The sequence below is a fragment of the Fomitiporia mediterranea genome (genome assembly GCF_000271605.1).
Source record: "Fomitiporia mediterranea MF3/22 unplaced genomic scaffold FOMMEscaffold_3, whole genome shotgun sequence".
Classification (NCBI taxonomy): Eukaryota; Fungi; Basidiomycota; class Agaricomycetes; order Hymenochaetales; family Hymenochaetaceae; genus Fomitiporia; species Fomitiporia mediterranea.
Genome location: NW_006760388.1, coordinates 1,665,422 through 1,686,051, shown reverse-complemented (window position 1 = coordinate 1,686,051; position 20,630 = coordinate 1,665,422). Strand labels below are relative to the sequence as shown.

General features: G+C 48.4%; 10 protein-coding genes across 10 annotated transcripts; 4 read left to right on the top strand and 6 right to left on the bottom strand.

Moving 5' to 3' along the window:
* Positions 1-39: 39 nt before the first annotated feature.
* Positions 40-1,867, bottom strand: FOMMEDRAFT_139033 (uncharacterized protein). Its single transcript, XM_007263743.1, has 6 exons — positions 1,673-1,867; positions 1,542-1,613; positions 1,427-1,489; positions 1,267-1,366; positions 545-1,202; positions 40-479 (listed from the first exon to the last, which is right to left on the bottom strand). The coding sequence occupies exons 1-6, from the start codon at positions 1,684-1,686 to the stop codon at positions 181-183; spliced, it is 1,206 nt and encodes a 401-aa protein (XP_007263805.1). The 5' UTR covers positions 1,687-1,867; the 3' UTR covers positions 40-180.
* A 72-nt stretch (positions 1,868-1,939) lies between these two features.
* Positions 1,940-3,626, bottom strand: FOMMEDRAFT_118836 (carbon-nitrogen hydrolase). The gene is made up of 11 exons (XM_007263742.1): positions 3,426-3,626; positions 3,200-3,359; positions 3,075-3,146; positions 2,953-3,023; positions 2,848-2,896; positions 2,722-2,796; positions 2,593-2,671; positions 2,473-2,542; positions 2,395-2,423; positions 2,284-2,339; positions 1,940-2,225 (listed from the first exon to the last, which is right to left on the bottom strand). Exons 1-11 carry the CDS (start codon positions 3,600-3,602, stop codon positions 2,134-2,136), a joined length of 930 nt encoding a protein of 309 aa, XP_007263804.1. The 5' UTR covers positions 3,603-3,626; the 3' UTR covers positions 1,940-2,133.
* Positions 3,627-3,852: 226 nt separating this feature from the next.
* Positions 3,853-5,117, top strand: FOMMEDRAFT_152990 (uncharacterized protein; the record flags this gene model as incomplete). The annotated part of the gene is made up of 2 exons (XM_007263741.1): positions 3,853-4,944; positions 4,998-5,117. The coding sequence occupies 2 exons, from the start codon at positions 3,853-3,855 to the stop codon at positions 5,115-5,117; spliced, it is 1,212 nt and encodes a 403-aa protein (XP_007263803.1).
* On the bottom strand, positions 5,081-6,145 carry FOMMEDRAFT_139031 (UMP-CMP kinase). The gene is made up of 5 exons (XM_007263740.1): positions 5,898-6,145; positions 5,592-5,833; positions 5,406-5,532; positions 5,283-5,347; positions 5,081-5,233 (listed from the first exon to the last, which is right to left on the bottom strand). The coding sequence occupies exons 1-5, from the start codon at positions 6,058-6,060 to the stop codon at positions 5,150-5,152; spliced, it is 681 nt and encodes a 226-aa protein (XP_007263802.1). The 5' UTR covers positions 6,061-6,145; the 3' UTR covers positions 5,081-5,149.
* Positions 6,146-6,492: 347 nt separating this feature from the next.
* On the top strand, positions 6,493-9,250 carry FOMMEDRAFT_118831 (P-loop containing nucleoside triphosphate hydrolase protein). The gene is made up of 14 exons (XM_007263739.1): positions 6,493-6,570; positions 6,631-6,767; positions 6,818-6,946; positions 6,994-7,052; positions 7,107-7,325; positions 7,384-7,472; positions 7,548-7,659; positions 7,711-7,758; positions 7,823-8,212; positions 8,270-8,416; positions 8,468-8,794; positions 8,854-8,948; positions 9,003-9,035; positions 9,088-9,250. The coding sequence occupies exons 5-14, from the start codon at positions 7,236-7,238 to the stop codon at positions 9,149-9,151; spliced, it is 1,395 nt and encodes a 464-aa protein (XP_007263801.1). The 5' UTR covers positions 6,493-6,570; positions 6,631-6,767; positions 6,818-6,946; positions 6,994-7,052; positions 7,107-7,235; the 3' UTR covers positions 9,152-9,250.
* A 59-nt stretch (positions 9,251-9,309) lies between these two features.
* FOMMEDRAFT_132114 (uncharacterized protein) lies at positions 9,310-10,062 on the top strand (the record flags this gene model as incomplete). The annotated part of the gene is made up of 4 exons (XM_007263738.1): positions 9,310-9,375; positions 9,427-9,833; positions 9,896-9,971; positions 10,039-10,062. The coding sequence occupies 4 exons, from the start codon at positions 9,310-9,312 to the stop codon at positions 10,060-10,062; spliced, it is 573 nt and encodes a 190-aa protein (XP_007263800.1).
* Positions 10,063-10,156: 94 nt separating this feature from the next.
* On the bottom strand, positions 10,157-11,451 carry FOMMEDRAFT_26520 (uncharacterized protein; the record flags this gene model as incomplete). Its single annotated transcript, XM_007263737.1, has 3 exons — positions 10,157-11,161; positions 11,194-11,270; positions 11,292-11,451. 3 exons carry the CDS (start codon positions 11,449-11,451, stop codon positions 10,157-10,159), a joined length of 1,242 nt encoding a protein of 413 aa, XP_007263799.1.
* A 376-nt stretch (positions 11,452-11,827) lies between these two features.
* On the top strand, positions 11,828-16,097 carry FOMMEDRAFT_17910 (uncharacterized protein). Its single transcript, XM_007263736.1, has 15 exons — positions 11,828-12,060; positions 12,144-12,201; positions 12,291-12,355; positions 12,420-12,464; positions 12,524-13,334; positions 13,389-13,412; positions 13,474-13,647; positions 13,722-13,832; positions 13,896-14,034; positions 14,090-14,187; positions 14,241-14,345; positions 14,400-14,459; positions 14,524-15,580; positions 15,663-15,773; positions 15,836-16,097. The coding sequence occupies exons 1-13, from the start codon at positions 12,026-12,028 to the stop codon at positions 15,109-15,111; spliced, it is 2,313 nt and encodes a 770-aa protein (XP_007263798.1). The 5' UTR covers positions 11,828-12,025; the 3' UTR covers positions 15,112-15,580; positions 15,663-15,773; positions 15,836-16,097.
* Positions 16,098-16,136: 39 nt separating this feature from the next.
* FOMMEDRAFT_17909 (uncharacterized protein) lies at positions 16,137-16,870 on the bottom strand (the record flags this gene model as incomplete). Its single annotated transcript, XM_007263735.1, has 5 exons — positions 16,137-16,193; positions 16,264-16,328; positions 16,395-16,502; positions 16,563-16,675; positions 16,742-16,870. Coding segments are annotated over 3 exons (331 nt in total), but the record flags the coding sequence as incomplete, so codon positions are not given.
* Positions 16,871-17,022: 152 nt separating this feature from the next.
* On the bottom strand, positions 17,023-20,442 carry FOMMEDRAFT_17908 (ubiquitin-domain-containing protein). Its single transcript, XM_007263734.1, has 13 exons — positions 20,359-20,442; positions 20,128-20,244; positions 20,055-20,066; positions 19,736-20,001; positions 19,511-19,671; positions 18,520-19,448; positions 18,351-18,464; positions 18,247-18,285; positions 18,033-18,182; positions 17,710-17,961; positions 17,367-17,653; positions 17,242-17,313; positions 17,023-17,181 (listed from the first exon to the last, which is right to left on the bottom strand). The coding sequence occupies exons 1-6, from the start codon at positions 20,420-20,422 to the stop codon at positions 18,812-18,814; spliced, it is 1,257 nt and encodes a 418-aa protein (XP_007263796.1). The 5' UTR covers positions 20,423-20,442; the 3' UTR covers positions 17,023-17,181; positions 17,242-17,313; positions 17,367-17,653; positions 17,710-17,961; positions 18,033-18,182; positions 18,247-18,285; positions 18,351-18,464; positions 18,520-18,811.
* Between the last annotated feature and the right edge of the window lie 188 nt (positions 20,443-20,630).

The window sequence follows — 20,630 nt, the reverse complement described above, 5'->3', positions numbered from 1 at the left end:
GTCGGGAAGTCGAATTGCAGGATTGACTATTGTAGTTTTACGCGCATGTCCATTATTAGGATAAAGCGAATGTGCAAATATATAACACAACATGTTGCTACGACGAACAGAATGACTACACTACGAATGAAAGAGAAAAAAAATGCAGAGCAAAGAGTAGAGATCTATGAAGCCACTCGTTTACTGCTGTGCGCATTGCACACGCGGTTCACCCTCGTCCTCATCCATTGCATCGGGATCGCCTCGGCTCTGCTCCTGTTGCTGACGTGCATCTAAGTCGCTCAGAACCGCCTCCTCGATGTGCAGGTGCTTTTCGAACTTGGGTAATGGCTTTCGGGGTGGCAAAGCACGTTCGAGGAGTGGGAACGCTTGAGGATCGAGGGTATTTGGGAAGACAACGTGAAGCTTGACGAACAGGTCACCAGGCTCGTGGTGTCGTTGTGAAGGCATTCCCTCTCCGGTAATAACCTTTAGTTGACCTATAGCAGTTAAACAGACACCTATGAGCAACGGGAATACACCGCCACAAAGCAATCGAACTCGCCTTCTTTGATGATCTCGCCCGGCACGATCGTTACAACTAATACTCGATCGTCAAGGTGTTTAATGGCGAATTGGCCACCTGCCAATGCAGTAAGGAGGTCGATCTCCACCTCGGTCCATAAGTTATTTTCTTGACGCTTAAATCGGTCATGAGGTTTCTCCTCAATGACGATGACGACGTCTCCAGGAATACTATTAGGCGCCTGATCGCTCTCCCCAGCGAAAGTGATGTGCTGGCCTCCCTTCATACCCTTGTCTATATGCACTTCTAACATCTTCTTTTCCTGTATGGTCTTCTTGCCATTACATACTTTACACTTGTCCTTGTGATTAATGATTTCACCAGTTGCATTGCAATCATTGCAGGGCTGTTGGATTTGTTGGATCATCGGCCCCATCTGACGTACGGTCAGGCGAACGCCACGCCCGTTACACGAGCTACACGTCCGCACAGCACCCTCCTTGCCGCCACGGCCATTACACTTGGAACAAATGACGTTTCGGGTGAGTGCGAGTTTGGTGGTCTTGCCCTTGTATAGGTCTTCAAGGGTGACGTGGACACGGTGAACGAGATCTTTCCCTTTACGAGGACCAGACTGTCGTTGCCCGCCACTGAAGAAGCTCGGGCCTCCACCACCGAACAGTTGGCCGAACAGATCCTGTGTGAGGAAAGGGAAATAAGGAATACGGCCAATTACACAATACTAGCTATACGTCTCATACCTCTGGTGCCATACCATCGAGTCCACCCTGCTCACTTAATCCTGCTTCACCTCGAGTGTCATAAATATCACGTTTCTGAGGATCAGAAAGGACTTCGTAGCTAATGTTTAGTTAAACTATTAACTTGCATTGACTCGATTCGTAAAGAAGACATTCTTACGCATGCGTGATCTCTTTGAAAAGCTCGGGGTCGCCGCCCTTGTCCGGATGGTGCTTGAGTGCTCTGGACACATGATCAATACCACGACGAGTCCAGCCCAGAATAGTTTACCCACTGTTTACGGTACGCCTTCTTCAGGTCAGTTTCTGAAGCGTCGGGCGAAACACCCAATACATCGTAAAATTTTCTATGTAATTAACAAGAGATAAGCAAAACGACCGAAGTAAGGGAGTGCACCAATCATACGATTCTCTAACCATGATTGCTGGGAGACCTTCGGCCACTTAGTGAAAGAGAGCAGGAGGACAGAAGGAGGGGGAAATGCAAATGAGTGGGGAGCTGGACGCCCGCCTTTTGGGATGCTGCAGTGCAACGCAGAAGGTGCCAGAACGTTCTGTCCACATTTGGATAGCCCCGTTTTGGTAGTTGTGATCGACGCCCTCTGCCACTCTTCAATGACGTCCTTCCTTTGGACGAGTACTTTGTCTGAAATAAAAGAGAAAAGAAACCCGCATTGCTTTGTCTATCCTTATTTTCTCAAAGTACAGAATGGAAATCATAGCTTGCTCAAATTACAAACGTCATCGAAATTCGTACTTTCAACTTCCGCCACTTCTTAACCGACTCCGAAGGCGTATGCGCAAAGTTGCCCAAGAATTTCGGGAGGTAACGAAAAAGAAAGCAAAGGCCGTCACAGAGGATGTGAGTTACCGGTTCACCGAGACGTCGGGGTACACATCGAAGCGGCGCTGCGTCGTGACGGGAATTCCCGCACGAGCTTCTTGGAAGACCTCTGGGTCTATGACGAAACGAAACATCAGAGTTGCAGTAAATGCACGAAGTCAATCGTAATTTACCTATGAAAGCGTACACGATGTCTTCGGTCTCCTCCGTCTGGCTTATGACCTTACCCCTAAGAAGCGTATGCATATTAGTACCTTTTCGAAGAAGCACGAACAGCGACTAACATTGGATCAACTATCATGGAGTGACCCCACTGCAGGAACAGATGAGCTGAATCTCAGTATAAATAATGTCTTCCTCACCGCATGATATCCTGCTGACATGTCGCGTGCTGGACTGCACATAGCTACGTAAATCTGGTTATCCACCGCCCTATTAAAGACATCAGCCATAATAAACTCAGTCGAGCCAAACGTCATGACCTTGCTCGTTGAAGTAGCTCCCAGTGCATGGGTCCCGTCGTTAAATTGAAAGCGCCCGGATAAATCATTGCATGCGCGCCTTGACAGAAGTTGTAAGTATACAATAGCAAATTATACTAGGTGCCCCACCTTTCCTTGCCGCAATCATAGCCATCTCGGGGAATCTAATGTCATAGCATATTCCGAGACCAATTCGTGCAAATTCTTGCATGAATCATGAGGACATACAAAAATGTCGTGTTTCCTTATGCTTACCAGTGTCAAAAAAGTTGAGCGAGTCTCCCCCTGTCAGAGTTCGGCTTTCCTGTACAATACTTAGTCTTGTCCGTATACCGAACAGGTCTTGCGTCAGTAACCAACCATGAACGTGATCTTTCCTGGGATGTTAATATCGAACAGGTGAACTTTTCTGTGAATAGCGACCAAGTCACCTGAGTGGTACAGTAAGTAATGCGAACGGCCAAAGAGGCCAGACAGATTACCCTTTGGTGAGTACACGGTCGCGGTATTGTAGACTTTCTCAGCATCAGAAGCGTCGCGCTCGGGAATTGTCCCTATCAAGCTTGGGCATTAATTAGTCTATAGCTTTAAGCTTTTTCTGCTGCACCTCCAATGAGCCATGCATCCGCATCTTTAGCTACTTGCGAAAGCATTTGTACACTTTCACTTTTGCTGTTCGCGGCATCATAAGGTTGACCAGAAGATAACCCTATGGTCTCTGCATATTTCGGGAAATGAACATGGCCGTAAGGCGAGTTGAAACATTCCTAAAACAAGTATCTAGGTGTAAGCAACTCTTGTCACAAACATCAAGTAGCCGTCGCAAAGCCAACCGGAAGGACTATCAAATCTGGTTTGGGATGCTTTCCATTGTCTCCAGTTGCTGCCTTGAGGACCATGTCTCGTGCATGTTGCAGATTTTTGGTTTTGTCCGCTCCAATCTGACCAAGTTGTACGAGAGCCAGATGGAAGCCTAGGAAAGAGGGAGGAGAGGGAGTACTGTTGCTCATGGCTTTTCTGAGAGTGAAAATCGGTCCAGTAAGATGTGTCCAAGCGACTCTATATGCGGATGAGATCATGGAACTGGACGAGAAACTCAGAAAAGAAAGGTAATAACTGGTCCCGTGACTGGATCAGTCATCCTCATCACTTGTTCGAAAAACAGAATTACTATTTAGGCTCGCAGAACCGACATCAATATTATATCTGCCCTTGATAACGAACGGCCGCAAGCTTTCCGTCCACGCTTCTGAAAGTGACATGTCTGACTCCCTTATTCTAATTATCAATCCAAAATGCGGTGATGAACAGGGACCTGACTTTGTTGATGAGCACGTCATTCCGCTTCTCTCGGGAAAAGGTATTCATATCGATAGACAAATCGTCACTACTGCGCCGGGTCACGGAGGATTGGAAGTCGTTAACTTCATTAACGGACATAAGGAACACTCCTCTATTTCCATTATTCTTGCCAGCGGTGACGGAACATTACATGAGATAATAAACTCCGTTCACAACGCTAGTTTCGTTCACGAGTTACAGATTTCGGTCGCACTAGTACCAACCGGGACGGCCAACGCCCTTTACTCTTCACTCTTCTCGCATGCTCTTGCAGGTTTGCAAGGCGGAAGCATAACTCCGATAGACTATAAGCTGCATTCAGTCAAGTCTCTTCTTAATGGTCGGCGAAACATCTCACCGCTCACGATAACAAAAGCGACCGTGCGTTCTTCAGCGAATGAAATCACAGCTTCATCCTTCGCAGCCGTTGTGACGTCTACCGCACTGCATGCGTCGATCTTGCATGACTCGGAAAGTCTCCGAGAACAGGTTCCTGATCTCAGCCGATTCAAGTTAGCGGCACAGAAGAACATCACCCGTTGGTACCAAGGCACCGTCAAATTCCGGCCTGCAGATAACGGTCAGGTTCTGGTGTACGATAGTCACTCAAATCAATTCGTGCCTTTCGTCGGCGACGACAACAATGCAACGGAACCAACGATGTCTGGGCCTTTTGCATATTTTCTATCAACAGTAAATGTGGACCGCCTTGAACCTTCCTTCGTCATCTCGCCATTGCATTCCAAGATACCTTCCGGTGGTAGAACGATGGATCTCATAGTTATTCGGCCAAAGAGGGATCCCACGATACCCAAAGAGTCCAGTTCAGAGGATGACCACACTCGTTTCGCGAAGAAGGTGGAACAGGCGCTTTATGCAGCGTACAGAGATGGTGCGCATGTTGGCCTGAAATATTCCAGGGATGGCCAACTATTGGATGGAGCTGCAAGCAAAAGTTTGCATAGCCTTGTAGAATATATCAGATTCACAGGAAGTTGGCGCTGGATCAATGTAAGTCGTCTTGTTAAGCTTCCTAGCATCAACCACTTATGTTGAACATCTAGACTGGAACAGAGATCGCTCATCTGTGCGTGGATGGAGCTATCTTTGATATCGAGACTGGAGGGGAAGCAGAATGTCAAGTGATAGATTCCAAAGTCCTACGTTTCGGTATATTCGTCTAGAAAAGCTGTACAACTGTATAATCTGGTAAATGTCAGGATGCGTCCTTCTTAAGGATGCTTTCTATCCACTGGGCCGCATCTCTATAGACTTCCTCTATTGATCTCGTACTGTCCACCTTTATAATGCATGTTAGTACAAACTCCAAGCCCATAAAGTAATCTTACCTGAGCGACTTTGCCCTGTGCCGCGTAATATTCGACGACAGGCATCGTTTGCTGCTTGTAAGTATCTGCCGCAGCATGAAAGTCGTTAGATTCGCGATAAGAAGAACTACAGATATAATTTACTAAAGCGTTTTGTAATGCTTTCCACGTTATCGTCTTCTCTACCCGACGTCTTGCCACGTTCGAGAAGGCGACGCAGCATTACTTCCTCAGTTGTTTCGAAAAACAGCACGAGTGAAGCAAGACACACCTGGTGGACAAGTATGAGTATGGGGTGTATACTACAGAGTCGTGGGGTGTTAAACATACATCTTCCTCGAATTTCAATGCTTGATCCATTTTACGAGGGAATCCGTCAATAAGGAACCGTCCCTTTCCGCCCGACCAAACCCCTTCTTCCTCACGCTTCTTGATCTCAGCCTTCATTGCATTCTCGAGTAGCTTAACAGTTATTTCCATTGGTACTATAGTTCCTTCTCGGATGTGTGTTCGAATGAGTTCACCAAATTCGGATCCAGAACGATGCTGCTCGGCTCGGAGCAGATCTCCAGCTGCAGATTGTTGAGTTGTGAACATTCGTTATTATTTTATTTAAAGTGTAAGAATAAGGCATGCCTGAAAGGTGAGAAAAGCCGAACTGCTGGACCAGCCTTTCGGACTGCGTTCCTTTCCCAGCACCTGGTCCACCGAGAACAAAGACGACGGTAACTTTCTCATGGTCAAAAGCTGGCTTCTTGGCGGGACCGTTAGTCGAATTAGGGGCGACTGGCTCCGACATCGTCGGGGCAAGCAGCTGGCGGAATCGGTCTATGAGACGATTCCGGAAAAGACACGACAGAGGGTAGCAAATGGCTGAAGGACGCCTCGTGTATAGTATATAATCTGGTGAAGGATTTCAAGTCAAGAAATTACCGTAGCGCGTGTGACGGGAGATAGAAATTGGCACGTTTCGTCACGCGTCAGCTCCAGATTCAATAATCAATTCAGGACACTCGTCATGCAGTTCTGGAAGCCTGGAACACAAGCGCCAGGCAGCACAGTCGACAGAGCTACAGAACTAGAGGATGTTATCGTTCCATCGGCGCCGTCATCCTCGGCGATTGGGATACAAGCTCAGCGAGAGAGACTGCCAATCTTCAGACACAGTCAGCATTCAAATATTATTTCAAACTTTTTATTGTACCATTTACTGACAATATCGCACCAAAAGGGGAAGAGCTACTCTACTGTGTTGAAAACTATGGCGTAGTAATTGTACATGCGCAGACTGGTGCGGGGAAAACGACGCGTAAAGCACACCTAAATTCTGATTTACAGCTTAACCATTCTAATTGATGGAGTCCGACAGAAATACCCCAGTACTTAAAGGAGGCTGGATGGGCAAGTGGTGGAAGTGTGATAGCATGTACACAGCCAAGACGCGTAGCTGCTACAAATGTAGCCCAGAGGGTTGCGACGGAGATGGGCTCGATTCTTGGTGATGAAGTAAGAGCTTGTGCTTGGGAAGCCTGAGCGGTGCTGACACCTGAACGTAGGTCGGCTACACTATACGATTTGAAGACGTGAGCGACAGCGAACGAACGCGCATCCGTTATATGACAGACGGGATCCTATTTCGGGAGACACAACTCGATCCTCTTCTGAGCCGCTATAGTGTCATCATGGTATGCGAATTCGCCACTAGTAAAGGAATATGATAACATATGTGCAGATCGATGAAGCTCATGAACGCAGCGTTTACACCGACTTGATTATCGGTATCCTCAAAAAGTGACCAGTTGTGGTTTATTTGGTTTCTTCAAATTGATTGACCAAATTTGCAAGTCTAGGATTCGCCGAAAACGACCTTCCTTACGTCTCATCGTTTCTTCCGCGACACTGGATGCAGCTCGTTTTCTTGAATACTTCCAAACGGCCGACAAGGATGCAACTATTATCAGCTTGGAAGGGAGGATGTATCCAGTCGAGCTTGCCTACTTACAGGAACCCGTACCTGACTATGTACAAAAAGCCGCTGAGGTCGCATGGCGTATAAACCTCCAAGTACATCATTCTACCTTGTCCCTGAATCCGTGTCCTAATTATGAACATCAAATTACAGAAGCAAAGCACTGGGGACATCTTGATATTTCTAGCTGGCAGAGAGGATATCGAACGATGCTTGGAAGAACTCAGCGAACTTGCAGCAAGGTGAGTCCCAACTAATGTGGATATTTGACATCGCTCAAATGACACCTTCAATAGTCGTCCTTCGGGTGTTCCAAGCATAATTCCTCTACCACTCCATGCAGGACTTTCGACGGACGAACAAATGGCAATTTTCTCTCCTGCGGAACGTGGAACGAGGAAAGTGATTGTAGCGACAAATATTGCAGAGGTAAGGTGTCTCTGGATTGGTCCCAGTTAAATGCAATGATTATTCCCTTAGGCGAGTATTACCATAGACGGCATCAAATTTGTAATAGACGGTGGCTTCGTCAAGGCATGTACAAATAGGCTAATAATCCTGTGTTTAAAGCTTATCGGTCGGTATTTCTTAGATTCGAACATATAACCCCACCACAAATCTCGCATCGCTGGTAACCGTTCCGATCTCCTTAGCATCCGCAACCCAACGAGCTGGAAGGGCAGGGAGAACATCCAGTGGCATATGCTATAGATTGTATACAGAGAATGCCATGAAGCTTTTACCTGCCACAACACCCCCTGAAATCACCCGGAGCGACATGACTGGTCCTATTCTGCAGCTGAAGTCACTGGGGATCAACGATCTTATGAAGTTTGACTGGGTGACAGCCCCGCCGGCGGAGAGCGTACTTCGAGCACTCGAAGGTCTGGTAACGACGGGGATGATAGATAATAACGGAGCATTGACTGCAGTTGGAGAAAAGATTGCTGAGTTCCCTATAGAGGTTAACGTGGCACGAATGGTAAATGGCCTTCTGCTTCATATGCTTCTTGATTCTTGCTAATTTTACATTTGTCAGCTATTCAGCTCTCAAGAGCATCGTTGTGGAGAGGAGATGTTAACGATTGCTGCAATGACTTCGGTGCAGGGCGTTTTCATAATTCCCGACGGTGCTGCTGGTGCATTGGCTGAGCTTGAAAGGAGAAAGTTTACCGCGATGGAAGGGGTAGGGAAACTCGTTTCCGAGTCTTGAGCAATTACTAATCCCCCTCACCAGGACCACTTAACACTATTGAATGGCAAGAATTTCGTTCTATTATCCAGAAGCAACCAAAACTTACGTTCTCACGCAGTGTACAACGCCTTCACGAGGTACGGCAAGTCCTCAGGATGGTGTCGATCGCATTCACTATCCTTCCGAGCACTATCACGCGCTGTTTCCATTCGATCACAGCTGAAGAAGTTCATGCAACGATTCAAGATTCCCCTCGAGAGCTGCGAAGGAGATGCAAAGCGTCTTCGGAAGTGTCTCGTGAGTGGCTATTGGAGAAATGCAGCTCGCTGGATCGCAGACGGTACTTATCGATCCGTACGCGGAGATATGGTGAGTCTTGGAGCTGCGCTCATATTGCGCGTATTTCTAACGTACGACCTTGTGGACAGGTACTGCATGTACATCCGAATTCCGTCCTTTTCACGAGAAAACTTCGCACAGGATGGGTAGTCTTCCATGAGATGGAAGAAACCAAGAAGACTCAGTAAGAGCTATGTGCGACTGTCTAATTTTATTATTACTGACTTCGCGGGACAAGAATACGCATCCTGACGGAAATTGAAGCAGACTGGTAAGTCTTTTACTAAATGCAGTGAGTGGAACCAGCTGACGGAATAACTCAGGTTGTTGGAATACGGTCATAAGTATTATGATAAGCACTCTACTAGTGGGACCAACATGGGTTAACTGAGCTAGTTTACTGCGTCGCGGGCCACCAATGATTTACTCAGTCGCAGAAATCGTGAAATTCAAAATGTACTATTACATAATGTACATACCATAAGCAGATATTTCTCTACGTCAGTCAAGGCAAAGATTTGCCCGTGCCATTTGTTCAACGCACCATGGGTGCAGGACAGTCAAAGTCAGACCATGGAGACCCGGATGACTCAATCAAGATTCCTGTTCAGGTTTGCAGTTCTTGTATTACCAGTTCTTTCTAGGTTAATGTTGCGCGATAGTTCTCTCCGGGTGTCGTGAACCAACTCGCAGACGCATCCGCCACGCCCGACCCCTCACCCGAACGTCAGTCCTCCATCGACGCACAAATACGGTCGCGAATCAGCGCTGAGATACAAAGATTGCGACGTGAGGAGGAAGAGGTACGGAGGGAGATTGAGGCGTCGTTGGAGAAGGAGAACCTCGATCGTGAAATTGGGACTGGATCTCCCACTGAAGACACGACGTCGGAGAATGAAGAAGAGGAGGGAGAGGGAGAGGATGGCTCACGAAAACGACTGAATAGCACTGTGCTATTGGGGGATTTGGAGGAAGTGAAACAACGGGTTGACAAGTTCCGGTCAAAGAAGGAGGAGGTTGAGCAGCATCCTGCTGAGCAGGCTGCTCGTGCGCTGTCCACTTGCTATGCGTGAGTTACTAATTTGCTTTTGCTTGAGTTACCCGAATCTGAAGCCTGTTGTCATTTGGAAGGAATAATCCTGGAAAGCCTCTTGACTGTTGGCGAGAAGTATCTGCCTTCAAAGCATCCGTCGCACAATTAGAGCAGGTAAGGTTACACCTTGATTCATCGCTTTTCTTCCAATTACTTATATATTTGCGGGTATTTTAAATAGGATTACATTGCTTCTTTTCGATGATTGTGTAGCTACAAAGGTCTACTTTAGAATCACATACAGCTATAATTATACATAAAAGTGCTACAGTCAAAATGTCCGTCTTGAAGTGCAGGCTTCAAGTTCTTTGTGGTTTAGCAGGCAGACTCTTCTCCACATCTGGCCCGTAGGGGTCCGTATCGAGAAAGATGTGTCCATTGCGATTGCCAGCCCCGTTTTCCGCTCCTCGGGACTCCTCATCAAGCCCACTGAACGCATATCCGACGGGTAAGGAAGGATCTTCTTCCTGCCATTCTTCCATGATCGAGGTGTCAGTGGACAGTCTGTTCTTCCCTGTACCGACGCCGATCTGGCGCAGCGAAAAGCCCGGTCCATTGACGAGCGAAAACCAACTCCAGCGGCGGGCAGAACCTCCCGCGCTGGAGAGTCGGGACTGGTCGGAGCCCGAGTTCTGCGATGCCTTGGACTGACGTCGCATCTCTCCTGTGAGAGAAGAGAGACTAGCTTTGATCCGCGGGAAGCGACTTGTGCTCGTGTCAGCCGCACCAGCAGCACCTCTGTTATCTGCCTTTTCGTCCAAGGCCGTTAGCTTTCCCCGAACAGCAGTTTCCAATGACACACTCTGCCCTGGCGCGACAAGCACCGTGCGCGGGCCGGGTGAGTTGGGTGTTCCAGGGTCTGTAGCGCGCAAAGGAGAAGGAGAAGGCGGGTGTGCGAGTGGACTGGGTTTCAGGGGCCTGTAGGTCTTTCCCTCTGCAAGGATTCCCCTGAGTCTTCTTGGCCTTGGAGTGCCAGTAGTAGGTGGAAGCGCAGGCTTCTCTGATGACTTGAGGCTTCGTTTGAGTGGGCGAGGAGCAGAGATAGCGCCGGGAGCATTTAGCTGTGCATGCGGGAGTGTCGGAGTGATGGCCGGCTCGCCGGCGAACTGAACCTTACGTTCGCTCGGGGACTTGGACGACAGAGATGGAGGCCGTGATCGCCGGGCATCTGACGATATTGTGTCCGCTGAACTACTGTCGGGCTTCCCTCCATTGATGACGGATCGTCTGAACGCGATCGCAGCTTGGAGGGTTTTCTGGGGCATGGGAAGGAAAGATGGACAGGGTCCTAAGCGGACATAGATCTAAGATTGAGACGGAGGAAAATCATACTTACGCGTTTCTCGACTTGCTGTTTATGCCGCTTCTGCAGGTTCCGGATTCGCTTATTCCAACACAGACAGCTAGCTACGGCTATGAAGACGAGAAACACACCAGCAGCGGTCCCGCCGGCGATGGCGGCGACAGGGACGGGCGTGCTCTCGGCACCATTAGAGTCCAGAGAGGTTGGATCTGTGAAAAGCGTTGTAGTAGTTAGCTGATCGCGAATATCGAGGTCTAAACGGGCAAGTGAGGGCGACGAGGACGGAGACATGAACGAATGTGTGCGTCAGAGATAGAGAAAGGCGGGTTAGGAGGCGTTGAACTAGCGCTGGGTGTTGCCCTACGGACGGACGCAGCATCCACGTCGGCACATTCTGATTTGTGTGACGTGCACACGAGGTCTAGAGAATAAACTCGCTGGAAGAAACGGCTAATTATGGGATGGGGAAACCATCAAATTGATTCAAAGGGGCTCGTGCGAGAGCTTCGACGCAATTGCCGGATCATTTGTCATGAGAATCAGATGCACCGTCACTATTCGCCGTGCTCACATAACCAGCGTCCCTTCCACGGCATCTACTAGTAGACCATCCTCCAACGAGAGCCTCTTGCCCCTCGCACTTTCTTCCTCCCGTCCGCCCCTGCTGTGCAACCTTCAAAGCCAGCTGCACTTGCCGTGCAGTTCTGTCCTCCTCTTCCCCCGCGAGTAGTTCTCTTGCTTGTGTGCTTGTGTGCCTGTGTACTTGCAATTTGCTTCCGTGTCAGCGTGTGTTGCCGGGTTGAGCACCGCCGTCTAGTGTGATTACCGTACTGCTGTCCGCACGCGCCTCGGTCACCCACCAGCCATGGAACACCAGGTCGACAATCCCGCTTCGAAGCCGTAAGTACTCCCGCCTTGCCGCTTCTCCCCGCATCCCGCCTCCTTTTGTTCGCATATACTGAGCCGTGATCACCCCGATGCAGCGCAAAACCTCCCGTCATCAGAGGCGCGAGGGCGTGCACCGTCTGCCGTGCAGCCAAGGTACGCGTGTTTTTTTAGTTTTAATTGTGCATATACATAGGAGGCTAATCCCGGCCCGGTCATTTCTTGAATCACCTTACTGAACACAGATGAAGTGCGTTGGCTCAGATGACGGCCAACAGCCCTGCTTGCGGTGCAGGCGATCAAACACCCAGTATGTCGTCTGTCTTTACTATCTGCGCGACATCGCTCACTATTTGCGCTCCCTATCGATACAGATGCGTCTTCGAAAAACACCGACGTGGCCGTAAGCCTGGTTCAAAGTTCGTCTCCCCTCCTAACATTCTTATTTATACTCTCCCGACCCTGACCGATCGTATAGGTTATCTGAAGCATCCAAGATGCTCAGACGCCTTGAAAAGGGCCTCAACAATGCCAAACTCAAGTCTCTTGCCTCAGAGTCGGCTCTTGCTGCCAATCAATCTCGACTCTCCAATCTAACTGATGCAGATGTCAGACTCGCCCAACTTGGTCAGGCAGACGCGTCTCAGTACCGTCCCGGTCTCGATTCACGCCATCCATCACTCAACGGTCAGTCAGATCGACCTTATCATCCCACGGCATCTGGTGCGAGCTCGTTGGATGAGGATGAGGACGATGGGGAACCAAACGAAGAGGGGATGTACCCCGCAAAACTAATCAAGAAGGAAAAGCAACGTAATTCGTTCTTCGGAACAGTACTTGGTCCAACTGCTTCCGGGAGGTCTCCCGTCGAGAACGCATACTCACCAGCATCTTCGACCAATGCGGACCGTACTACCTTCACATCAGAACCGTCTACAACGTCCCTCTTTCATACAGCATTTGCCCAACTACAAGACCCGGTGCAAAAGGGTCTCATGGATGACCAGGAGGCTGAAAACATCATAGATCTCGTCCTTATTCGACTAAATCCATTCGTTAACCTCTTCGACCCTGAGCTTCACTCTGCTGCATACATCCGGAAACGGAGTCCATTCTTATTTACAGCACTTATTATGGCTGGCAGTAAATTCTTCAACCCTCGATTATACCCCAAATGCCAGGAACTCGCTGAACAGCATGCTGTCAAAGCATTTGCTGAGCAACATAAGAGTGTAGAGGTAGTACAAGCCTTCATGTGTCTCACTTATTGGAAAGAACCTGATAGTACGGTAAGCATAGTGATATTCATTGCGAAACGAGCAATCATTCTAAATCTTCTGTAGAAAACTTGGACTTATATTGGATATGTGCGTATTTTCATACGCTCATGACTTTTGTCTAGACTGACTAACTGGTCTCTTTTATTAGGCCTGTCGGATGGCAGTTGAGCTGGGGTTAAATAAATATATGGTACGACCTCCGGAATCGGAATCAAATTTTCAGAGACTAGAACGACGAAATCGAGAGCGGACATATTTGGTCCTCTTCGTTCATGACAGGAGTCTAAGTATGCAGACGGGCCGTCTTTGGATGCTTCCCGAGGTCAGTTTCACACTTACGCAATACGTTATTATCCGGGGTAATTTTGGATTTACCACGGTGTTCGCCTGACTTAGGATGATCTTGTCACCGAATCGTTCAATTGGCATGAACAGGTACCTCCAGGCACCGCAATTCGACCGGAAGATGTCATCTTATCCGCTTTTGTAGCTCTTCGGCTGATTGCTGTGAGTTCACCCGCACGAGTCCATACGATAGTGACTCATCAAACATCCCCCTTTTCTTTGCAGACTGAGACCACCAAGATGTTTGAGCTTCAGAAGGGTTCTGCAAACAACGGACAACCGGATAACTACGATTTTCTCCTGAATGCGTGCAATACAAAATTATCAAACTGGGCAACTACTTGGTCTACGGAGATGAAGCGCGGTACGTTAACTTGAGCGTCGACCCACCCTCAAACCATCTAACCGCTATTTTATAGCCCACGGAGAATCCTTCCATCATTCGTTCTTAGAGTTCTTCCAGCTCTATGTTGGTCTCTTCCTCAACAGCTTCGGCTTACATGCATATATGAGCAATGTGAGTGATTCTAGATATGAGATGTTCATTACGACTAATGCGTATACTTTCAGGTGGCTGGACTCTCGCCGAGTTTGCAAGCACTCAGTGCATGTTATAACAATGCGTCGCGTTGCCTTGAGATCATAGTCAAAGAATTTGCACGCGTTCAGATGCTTGTGAGTTGACTTTGTTACATTTCCCATGAACTGGGATGTTAATCGTGTTTATAGCAATATAGCCAAGAATCAATCACTGTAATGACTGCCTACTGCGCTGTCATGCTCCTCCGAGTAAGTCTTCCACAGTTGAGAGCATCCCATTATCACATTAGGAACTGAAAAATGGACTTCCCAGCTCCTCCGAAAGACTAATATGAAGACCGACGAAGGGACTGCTCCGACTGTACTTGGACTCATCTTAAGTGCGTCGGATGCCTACAAGGAGGCGGGTACAATGATGCCATCCTCGTCTTCCTGTGCCGCACACGCTCGTTTCCTTCGCACTCTTGTGGAGAGGGAAGAACTGAAAGCTCGTAATTTAAGCCGGGAAAGGATGGACAATATCGACCCTGCCCTTCAAACACCCGTCAAATACTCACCTTTCGACGGTCACCCGCATACTGGGGTGAGCAACTCTCCTCCTTTAGAACAATACCCAACGAATGGATCAATGAACGCAATGGACAACGGGTATCCGTACCAACCATATCAGCAACCTGATACGATGGTTTCACCTCAACCTGGGAAGGCAGCGAACGGTTTACCTACCCCAGAGGCTTTCCATGGAAACTTAATGGCAAGCCAAGCTCATGCGGATCACATTTATTATGACAATATGTGCAAAGAGTTGGGTGTTATGCAGGGTGGTGATCTCATACATGGTCCGTCGGCGTTTTATCCTAGGATGCCACCTTCAGAGACGTATCCCATGATGGGCCAGTAAATCGGTAATTGCTTTTCTTAATGCCGTTTACGACGTAGCCACGTTTTTCTCTCTTTCACCTTTCTTCCTTTTTTTACTTTTCAATTGCCTCCTTTCTTACACGTTTCCGTTTCCGTAAACCAACCCTTTTCTTTCCTTTCTCCTTTCTTCCAATTTCCAATTTTCCATTACACACCGCCTTTTTACTTTCATCTTTGCAAGCCAAGCAAGCCACGAAAATACATATGTAATTTAATCATCGGTATGTACCGTGAAAATATAGATTTCTCTCCCCACAGCAGCTGCAATCCTTGAACTATAACTCGTCAATACCCAGTCAAAGTCGGCAATACGATGAGGATGAGGAGCGACGTGCATGGGCGTTGGCTGAGTTTGTGGGATGAAGGTGTTGTTGACGATGATGCTTGCGCCTTTTAGTGTTGTTGAGGATGTCGATATTGCGAATACGTCGGCGTATACGGGACACCAGCTGAAGATACAAGGATTGTTAGATGTTAGATGATGTGTAGTTAGATGTGGGATGTGTCTGAGTTCGGAGAGGTTTTGCTTACCGGAAACGATGGCCTCCTTCGGGGAAACATGGACCAGTCATGAAAGGTTTTCCGCCGTTCAGTCTGTTTATATCCCATATTGCGAAATCTGAACCAAAGACAGCGCCGATGCTAGCACTCCCGCGTCAGAAAAGCAGCAAGCAACTCTCCTCAGCATAACAAACCGAGCTCACATTTTAAAATCATCAGCTCTCCAAGCCGCATGTCCAGACAAGAACCTCGCCATATTCGTCGCAGCGTACCCCAAGCTCTTGGGATGAACCAACTCCAACATGTTCTTATGGCTGAACGCGTCTTCGAGATTTTCGTTGGGATCTTTCCTCCAGTCGATAAGGAAGACGGACCCTTGGGAGTCGGAGACGATGAACTCTTTGCTGGTTGAGGGGTGTGAGGCTATTGAGCAGAGGGGGTATGCGAAGGGGATGGCTAGTGCTGTGGGACGGCCTTCGGGTGGGATTGATTGGGAGCTTGTTTCTTCGTATGGTTCTGGTATTGGGGGGTGGAGGTCCCAGACGATGAGTGTTCGGTCGTCTTTAGTCAGACAAATACGAGAAATTCAGTTCGGACGACACAGAGGAAGAGAAATGCTGTAAGTGCTGACCTGAGACAGTTGCAACATGACGTGCGTTATCGTCTTGGCCTCCTACGAATGCGATGTCGTTCACCCTATTTACATCAATGTCAAGCCTCGGTTAGCAATACAAGGTGAGGTGAACGAGAGGATCAACCGACCTAGCATGATGTCCAGTTAGGCCACCTCCAAATCGTCGAACTTCTTCCTTTCCATCATACGATTTCGTAAGGTGATAGAGACCAAAATCATGAGTCGAAATTACAAGTCTGTTATACATTAAATGTTCAGTAAATGTTAATGAACCACAAATTCGAAAGTTGACTTACTCCAAGAACCACTCATCCGACGCGCCTGGTGATACAGTCCTTGGAGACCAGGCAATAGACGTAACTCTTAACCCGACCATGAAGTATGCAATAGGTGCGACTGCATTGTCTCCCTGGAGAACACATCCAGTAAGCATATGCGCTCAATACAAACAATCTGTGGTTTGCGAAAAACTTACGCATTGAAGTACTTGAACCGCGTCTTCACCAGCGATAGCAAGCAGGTCCCTGCCATCGCGGTGATAACATGATCGAACAACGAGGATTTCTGTGCCGAAATTGTATTTGATGTCTATCGCGATCATGACGGAATAGCGAAGCCTCTTCAAGTTCTTCAAGTTCAGTTACTGCTTTTCAAGTTTTTAGTTCAGCGTGTCGCGACGTGAAGGAGGGCACGTGATCCCGACGTGCCTCTTAGCCGGAGTCCGCTGGACAGTGCTTTCACGCCTTTCTTGGCCCTACTACCTGCACTTACTCACCTCAATGCGGAACACACGGAAACGAAAGCGCATCAGCTCAGATAGTTTAGAATCCCAGGGACATCACGGCGAAAACGATGCTTCAGCGAACTCGAAAGAGTTAGATGTCTGGGAGGCATTTCGTGAAGAATACGTAGAATGTGAGGCACATTCAGACTGGTCATGTTTTACCTTCTCTATTAACACAACATAAATCGAAGCCGTTGAGCAGCTCCCACTATCTTTGCATCGGAACTTCTCACTTCTGCGTGAGATTGACGGGCAGGCTCACGGTAGGTCTTCGCGCTCATTTGTTCTCTCTTACAAAGGCTTACTTGTATCTCAGCCTTGGAATTGATGCTGTCACCAAAGATACGGGACTACATACGGAGACGACAAGCAATCTCGGCTCCGCAGGAACCACGACATGAAGACGGTGTCCAGTCCACACGATCATCACCCCGTCGAACCAACAGCGCAGCTGCAATTTCTTCTCAACTCTTTCCAGATGCTCGAGAAAACGCAGACCACGTTCCTTCCGGAAAGATGCTTTCCGATGTCTCAGCAGTACTGAACGAGCTACTCTCCGCGTGCGAGGAGAAAGTCAACATAGCTCAGGCGACGTACGATTCGGTATGTCCTCAATTTCAGACCGCGGTCACCGGCAATCGCTAAGAATAAAGGTGTAGGTTGATAGGCACGTCCGCCTTTTGGACCAAGCAATCAGAGACCAGGAGTCACAAGCAAAGAATCAGGTATACGTACCGCGAAGCACCTCCCCTCCACCTCCAGTCAGCGGTTCAGTTCCAAAACCACAAGACGGCTCAATCAGCGTAGTAAACGACACATCATCCAAATCCAAAAGCAAAAAGGACAAAAACTCGCGTAATCGTAGCTCCATGCGTTCTCGAAGACCAACAAATGCAAATGCTTCACCTACGGTTAGTTCTGTTTCTTTATTTGACTATTGTTTAGATGACATGATATTGAAGAAAAGCTGACGTTGGACCAGGCGGATGTAGATATGGCAGAAGGTGCCCTGCAGACAGAGACGATTAGCGGTACGGATACTGCGACTTCAGTTGTGCTGTCGTCAGTGGATATGCCGATTGATCCCAATGAGCCACGGTATTGCTACTGTGGTGGGGTTTCCTATGGAGAGGTAAGGACTCTAGATTAATGCAAACTTGTTTAGAGGATTGAACTGAACACTTCTGCATAAACAGATGATCGGATGCGACGCCCCAGGCTGTGAACGAGAATGGGTAAGTCTCCATATTCCTAATCGCAATTAACTTTTTTTCGGTATAATATCAACCTGTGTTTTCAGTTCCATCTGGGCTGCGTAGGCTTAAGTGAAGCCCCAAAACGCGGAAAATGGTTCTGCGACAATTGCAAGGAAAGGATCATCTCAGGATCTCGAAAGCGTCCCCAAAGGTTACTGGTGCGTATACCCAATTTATGACGCTTTTTTAAATCATGACATTGCATTGCGTTAGGTTGGACCTGCTTAAAATTGATTTATCTCGTCTGTTCTTTGGTCTGTGTCTACGCCGATTGCGTTATCTGGTGCATGCCAAATTTCATATGTATGCATGATGTAATTTAACTGTAGCAATATTTCTTCCGTCCATCTACACAATACAATACAGTCAAGCGACACAAATATGAGGTCGGTGAGAACATTGCATTCTCCATATCCAACAACATACTATCCGACAATGACTGTTCTTACACAACATCTTCGCTCACCCACCTACTCATCCACATCCAGTGATCTACCTCGTAACCCTACATAAGTCCACCCCCACCAAGTATATACTCAATCGCAGCATGCACGTTCCCACCCGTCGCAAGCAACGCACGCACGTTCTGCTGTGCATTACTAAATCCCATATCCTGGAGCTGCTGGAGTTGGACTTGGAAACGCTCTTCGGGGCTGCGGGTGTCGGCGGGTTGGGGTGTACCGGCGCCTATGCCTCCGCCAAACCCTCCGAAACCGCCCATGCCTCCTAGGAGGTTCTGGACGAGGGATGGGTCGATGGCGCCAAATGGGTTGGATCCGGGAGCCGCACCGGTACCGGGAACTGCACCTGTAGCGCCTGTACCTGCGGCCGGAGGAGAACCGGGTGTTGTCCCAGTCGCCGCACCTGTCCCAGCGCCTTGTTGGGCAGGCGGTGGAGGCATGGAACCGAGTAAGGTAGCAAGAGCGGCATAAGGGTTTTGCTGTGTATTTGGAGACTGAGGCTGAGACTGAGGCGACTGAGGTGTTTGAGTCTGCGCTTGTGTTTGCTGAGCTGACGATGGGAGGCCTGGGGCGGGGAATGAGTTTGCTCCTCCAGCGGCTGCCCCGCCGAATGGGCTCGCTCCACCGCCGTGCATCATTGACGAAAGGCGCATCATCGATTGAAAAGCTTGTGGGTTTGAGCTGACAGAAATACGCAAATCATGTTAAGTTAGCAAAAAGGACTGAAGTATTTGAACACGTACATCATTTGTCGGAAAGCATCGCTCTGCATAATTTGTCGTGCTTGTGGACCCATAGCGGCAAGCTGAGGGTTCATGCTGATGATCTGATCAAGAACAGCAGGGTTCGACATCATCGAGCTCATTTGTTGCAAGAACGCAGGGTTGTCCATCAGACCTTGCATCTACGAGCAAGACCATTTAGTACAACTGACACTACAAAATATTATGTGCATACACGGCACATACCATGTTTGGGTCACCCGGATTCAGTCCCATGTCTGCAAACGGGTTGAAGTTCGCGTTGAGCAACCCGTGCCCCATCGGTCCGTTCAAAAGTGTAAGTGGATCGCTTGGGTTTTGTCCGGTTTGCATCGTTGGTAGTTGTTGTGGAGTAGATGCCGATGCGCCGCCTGCTGAGGAGGGTCCCGACTCGGCGCTTCGTGCAGCGCCTTTCACCATGTGAATCGTGTCTAAGGGCCGTATCTTGTATGTCGAGAGCACGTCTGCATCCTGTAAAACGACGTTAGATCACTCTACGACAGGGTATGCCTCGAGTAGGATACCTTAAGTACTCGACCTGGAATGGACAAAGTAGAGTGCGTCAGCCCACGTCGACCTTCGAACAGAGGGCTACATACCACTATAAATCAATCTTTGTCTATTAGCCTCGACGCCTGTTTCGGTCTGAATGGCATTCTTGAGGTCCAGGACCGTCTCGTTTAACGAGATTTTGATCGTCACTTTCGCATCTGGGCCTTCATGTCCGAGAGGATTGCGTCAGCGACAATAAAGCATATGAATTATTATTAAATTAATATTTGAATTAGTTGCGCGCCAGATGAAGTGGCAGACTGAATCAGGGTACGCACCCTTAATGTTAATGTCGACTTTCTCGTCTACAGAGGAAGAGGATGATGATTCAGCGTCGGCCATGGTGGTAAGAGGATGAGGTGTGTGTGGAGGCCATCGCACATCGCGTCGAGACTGAAATCAGAACACCGTGATGTCGAGATGCGTGGTCTCTGTTCTTTGGCTTTGGCTACAATGCTATTCTATCTCTACTGCATGCTAGAGAATACCCAGATACACAAACTCCGAGGTGTATAACTGCTCAGTTAAATTATTTATGAAATATGCACTG

What these genes read in the sequence shown, in the direction of transcription:
- FOMMEDRAFT_139033 (XM_007263743.1), bottom strand. An exon ending in TCGATGGTATGGCACCAGAG is followed by an intron (nt 1,203 to 1,266) that starts GTATGAGACGTA and finishes TTCCTCACACAG; the next exon opens with GATCTGTTCGGCCAACTGTT. An exon ending in GGGCGAGATCATCAAAGAAG is followed by an intron (nt 480 to 544) that starts GCGAGTTCGATT and finishes TAACTGCTATAG; the next exon opens with GTCAACTAAAGGTTATTACC.
- FOMMEDRAFT_118836 (XM_007263742.1), bottom strand. Translation starts at nt 3,602, where the DNA reads ATGAGCAACAGTACTCCCTCTCCTCCCTCTTTCCTAGGCTTCCATCTG. An exon ending in CAGATTTGATAGTCCTTCCG is followed by an intron (nt 3,360 to 3,425) that starts GTTGGCTTTGCG and finishes TACTTGTTTTAG; the next exon opens with GAATGTTTCAACTCGCCTTA. An exon ending in GCTCAACTTTTTTGACACTG is followed by an intron (nt 2,797 to 2,847) that starts GTAAGCATAAGG and finishes GATTCATGCAAG; the next exon opens with AATTTGCACGAATTGGTCTC.
- FOMMEDRAFT_139031 (XM_007263740.1), bottom strand. Translation starts at nt 6,060, where the DNA reads ATGTCGGAGCCAGTCGCCCCTAATTCGACTAACGGTCCCGCCAAGAAG. An exon ending in CATTGAAATTCGAGGAAGAT is followed by an intron (nt 5,533 to 5,591) that starts GTATGTTTAACA and finishes CTTGTCCACCAG; the next exon opens with GTGTGTCTTGCTTCACTCGT. An exon ending in CACAGGGCAAAGTCGCTCAG is followed by an intron (nt 5,234 to 5,282) that starts GTAAGATTACTT and finishes TGCATTATAAAG; the next exon opens with GTGGACAGTACGAGATCAAT.
- FOMMEDRAFT_118831 (XM_007263739.1), top strand. Translation starts at nt 7,236, where the DNA reads ATGTATCCAGTCGAGCTTGCCTACTTACAGGAACCCGTACCTGACTAT. An exon ending in TTGTAATAGACGGTGGCTTC is followed by an intron (nt 7,759 to 7,822) that starts GTCAAGGCATGT and finishes GGTATTTCTTAG; the next exon opens with ATTCGAACATATAACCCCAC. An exon ending in AGTTTACCGCGATGGAAGGG is followed by an intron (nt 8,417 to 8,467) that starts GTAGGGAAACTC and finishes CCCCCTCACCAG; the next exon opens with GACCACTTAACACTATTGAA.
- FOMMEDRAFT_17910 (XM_007263736.1), top strand. Translation starts at nt 12,026, where the DNA reads ATGGAACACCAGGTCGACAATCCCGCTTCGAAGCC. An exon ending in CCGTCTGCCGTGCAGCCAAG is followed by an intron (nt 12,202 to 12,290) that starts GTACGCGTGTTT and finishes TACTGAACACAG; the next exon opens with ATGAAGTGCGTTGGCTCAGA. An exon ending in GTCTTTGGATGCTTCCCGAG is followed by an intron (nt 13,648 to 13,721) that starts GTCAGTTTCACA and finishes CGCCTGACTTAG; the next exon opens with GATGATCTTGTCACCGAATC.
- FOMMEDRAFT_17908 (XM_007263734.1), bottom strand. Translation starts at nt 20,422, where the DNA reads ATGGCCGACGCTGAATCATCATCCTCTTCCTCTGTAGACGAGAAAGTC. An exon ending in AGTCGACATTAACATTAAGG is followed by an intron (nt 20,245 to 20,358) that starts GTGCGTACCCTG and finishes TCGGACATGAAG; the next exon opens with GCCCAGATGCGAAAGTGACG. An exon ending in GATGCTTTCCGACAAATGAT is followed by an intron (nt 19,449 to 19,510) that starts GTACGTGTTCAA and finishes TATTTCTGTCAG; the next exon opens with CTCAAACCCACAAGCTTTTC.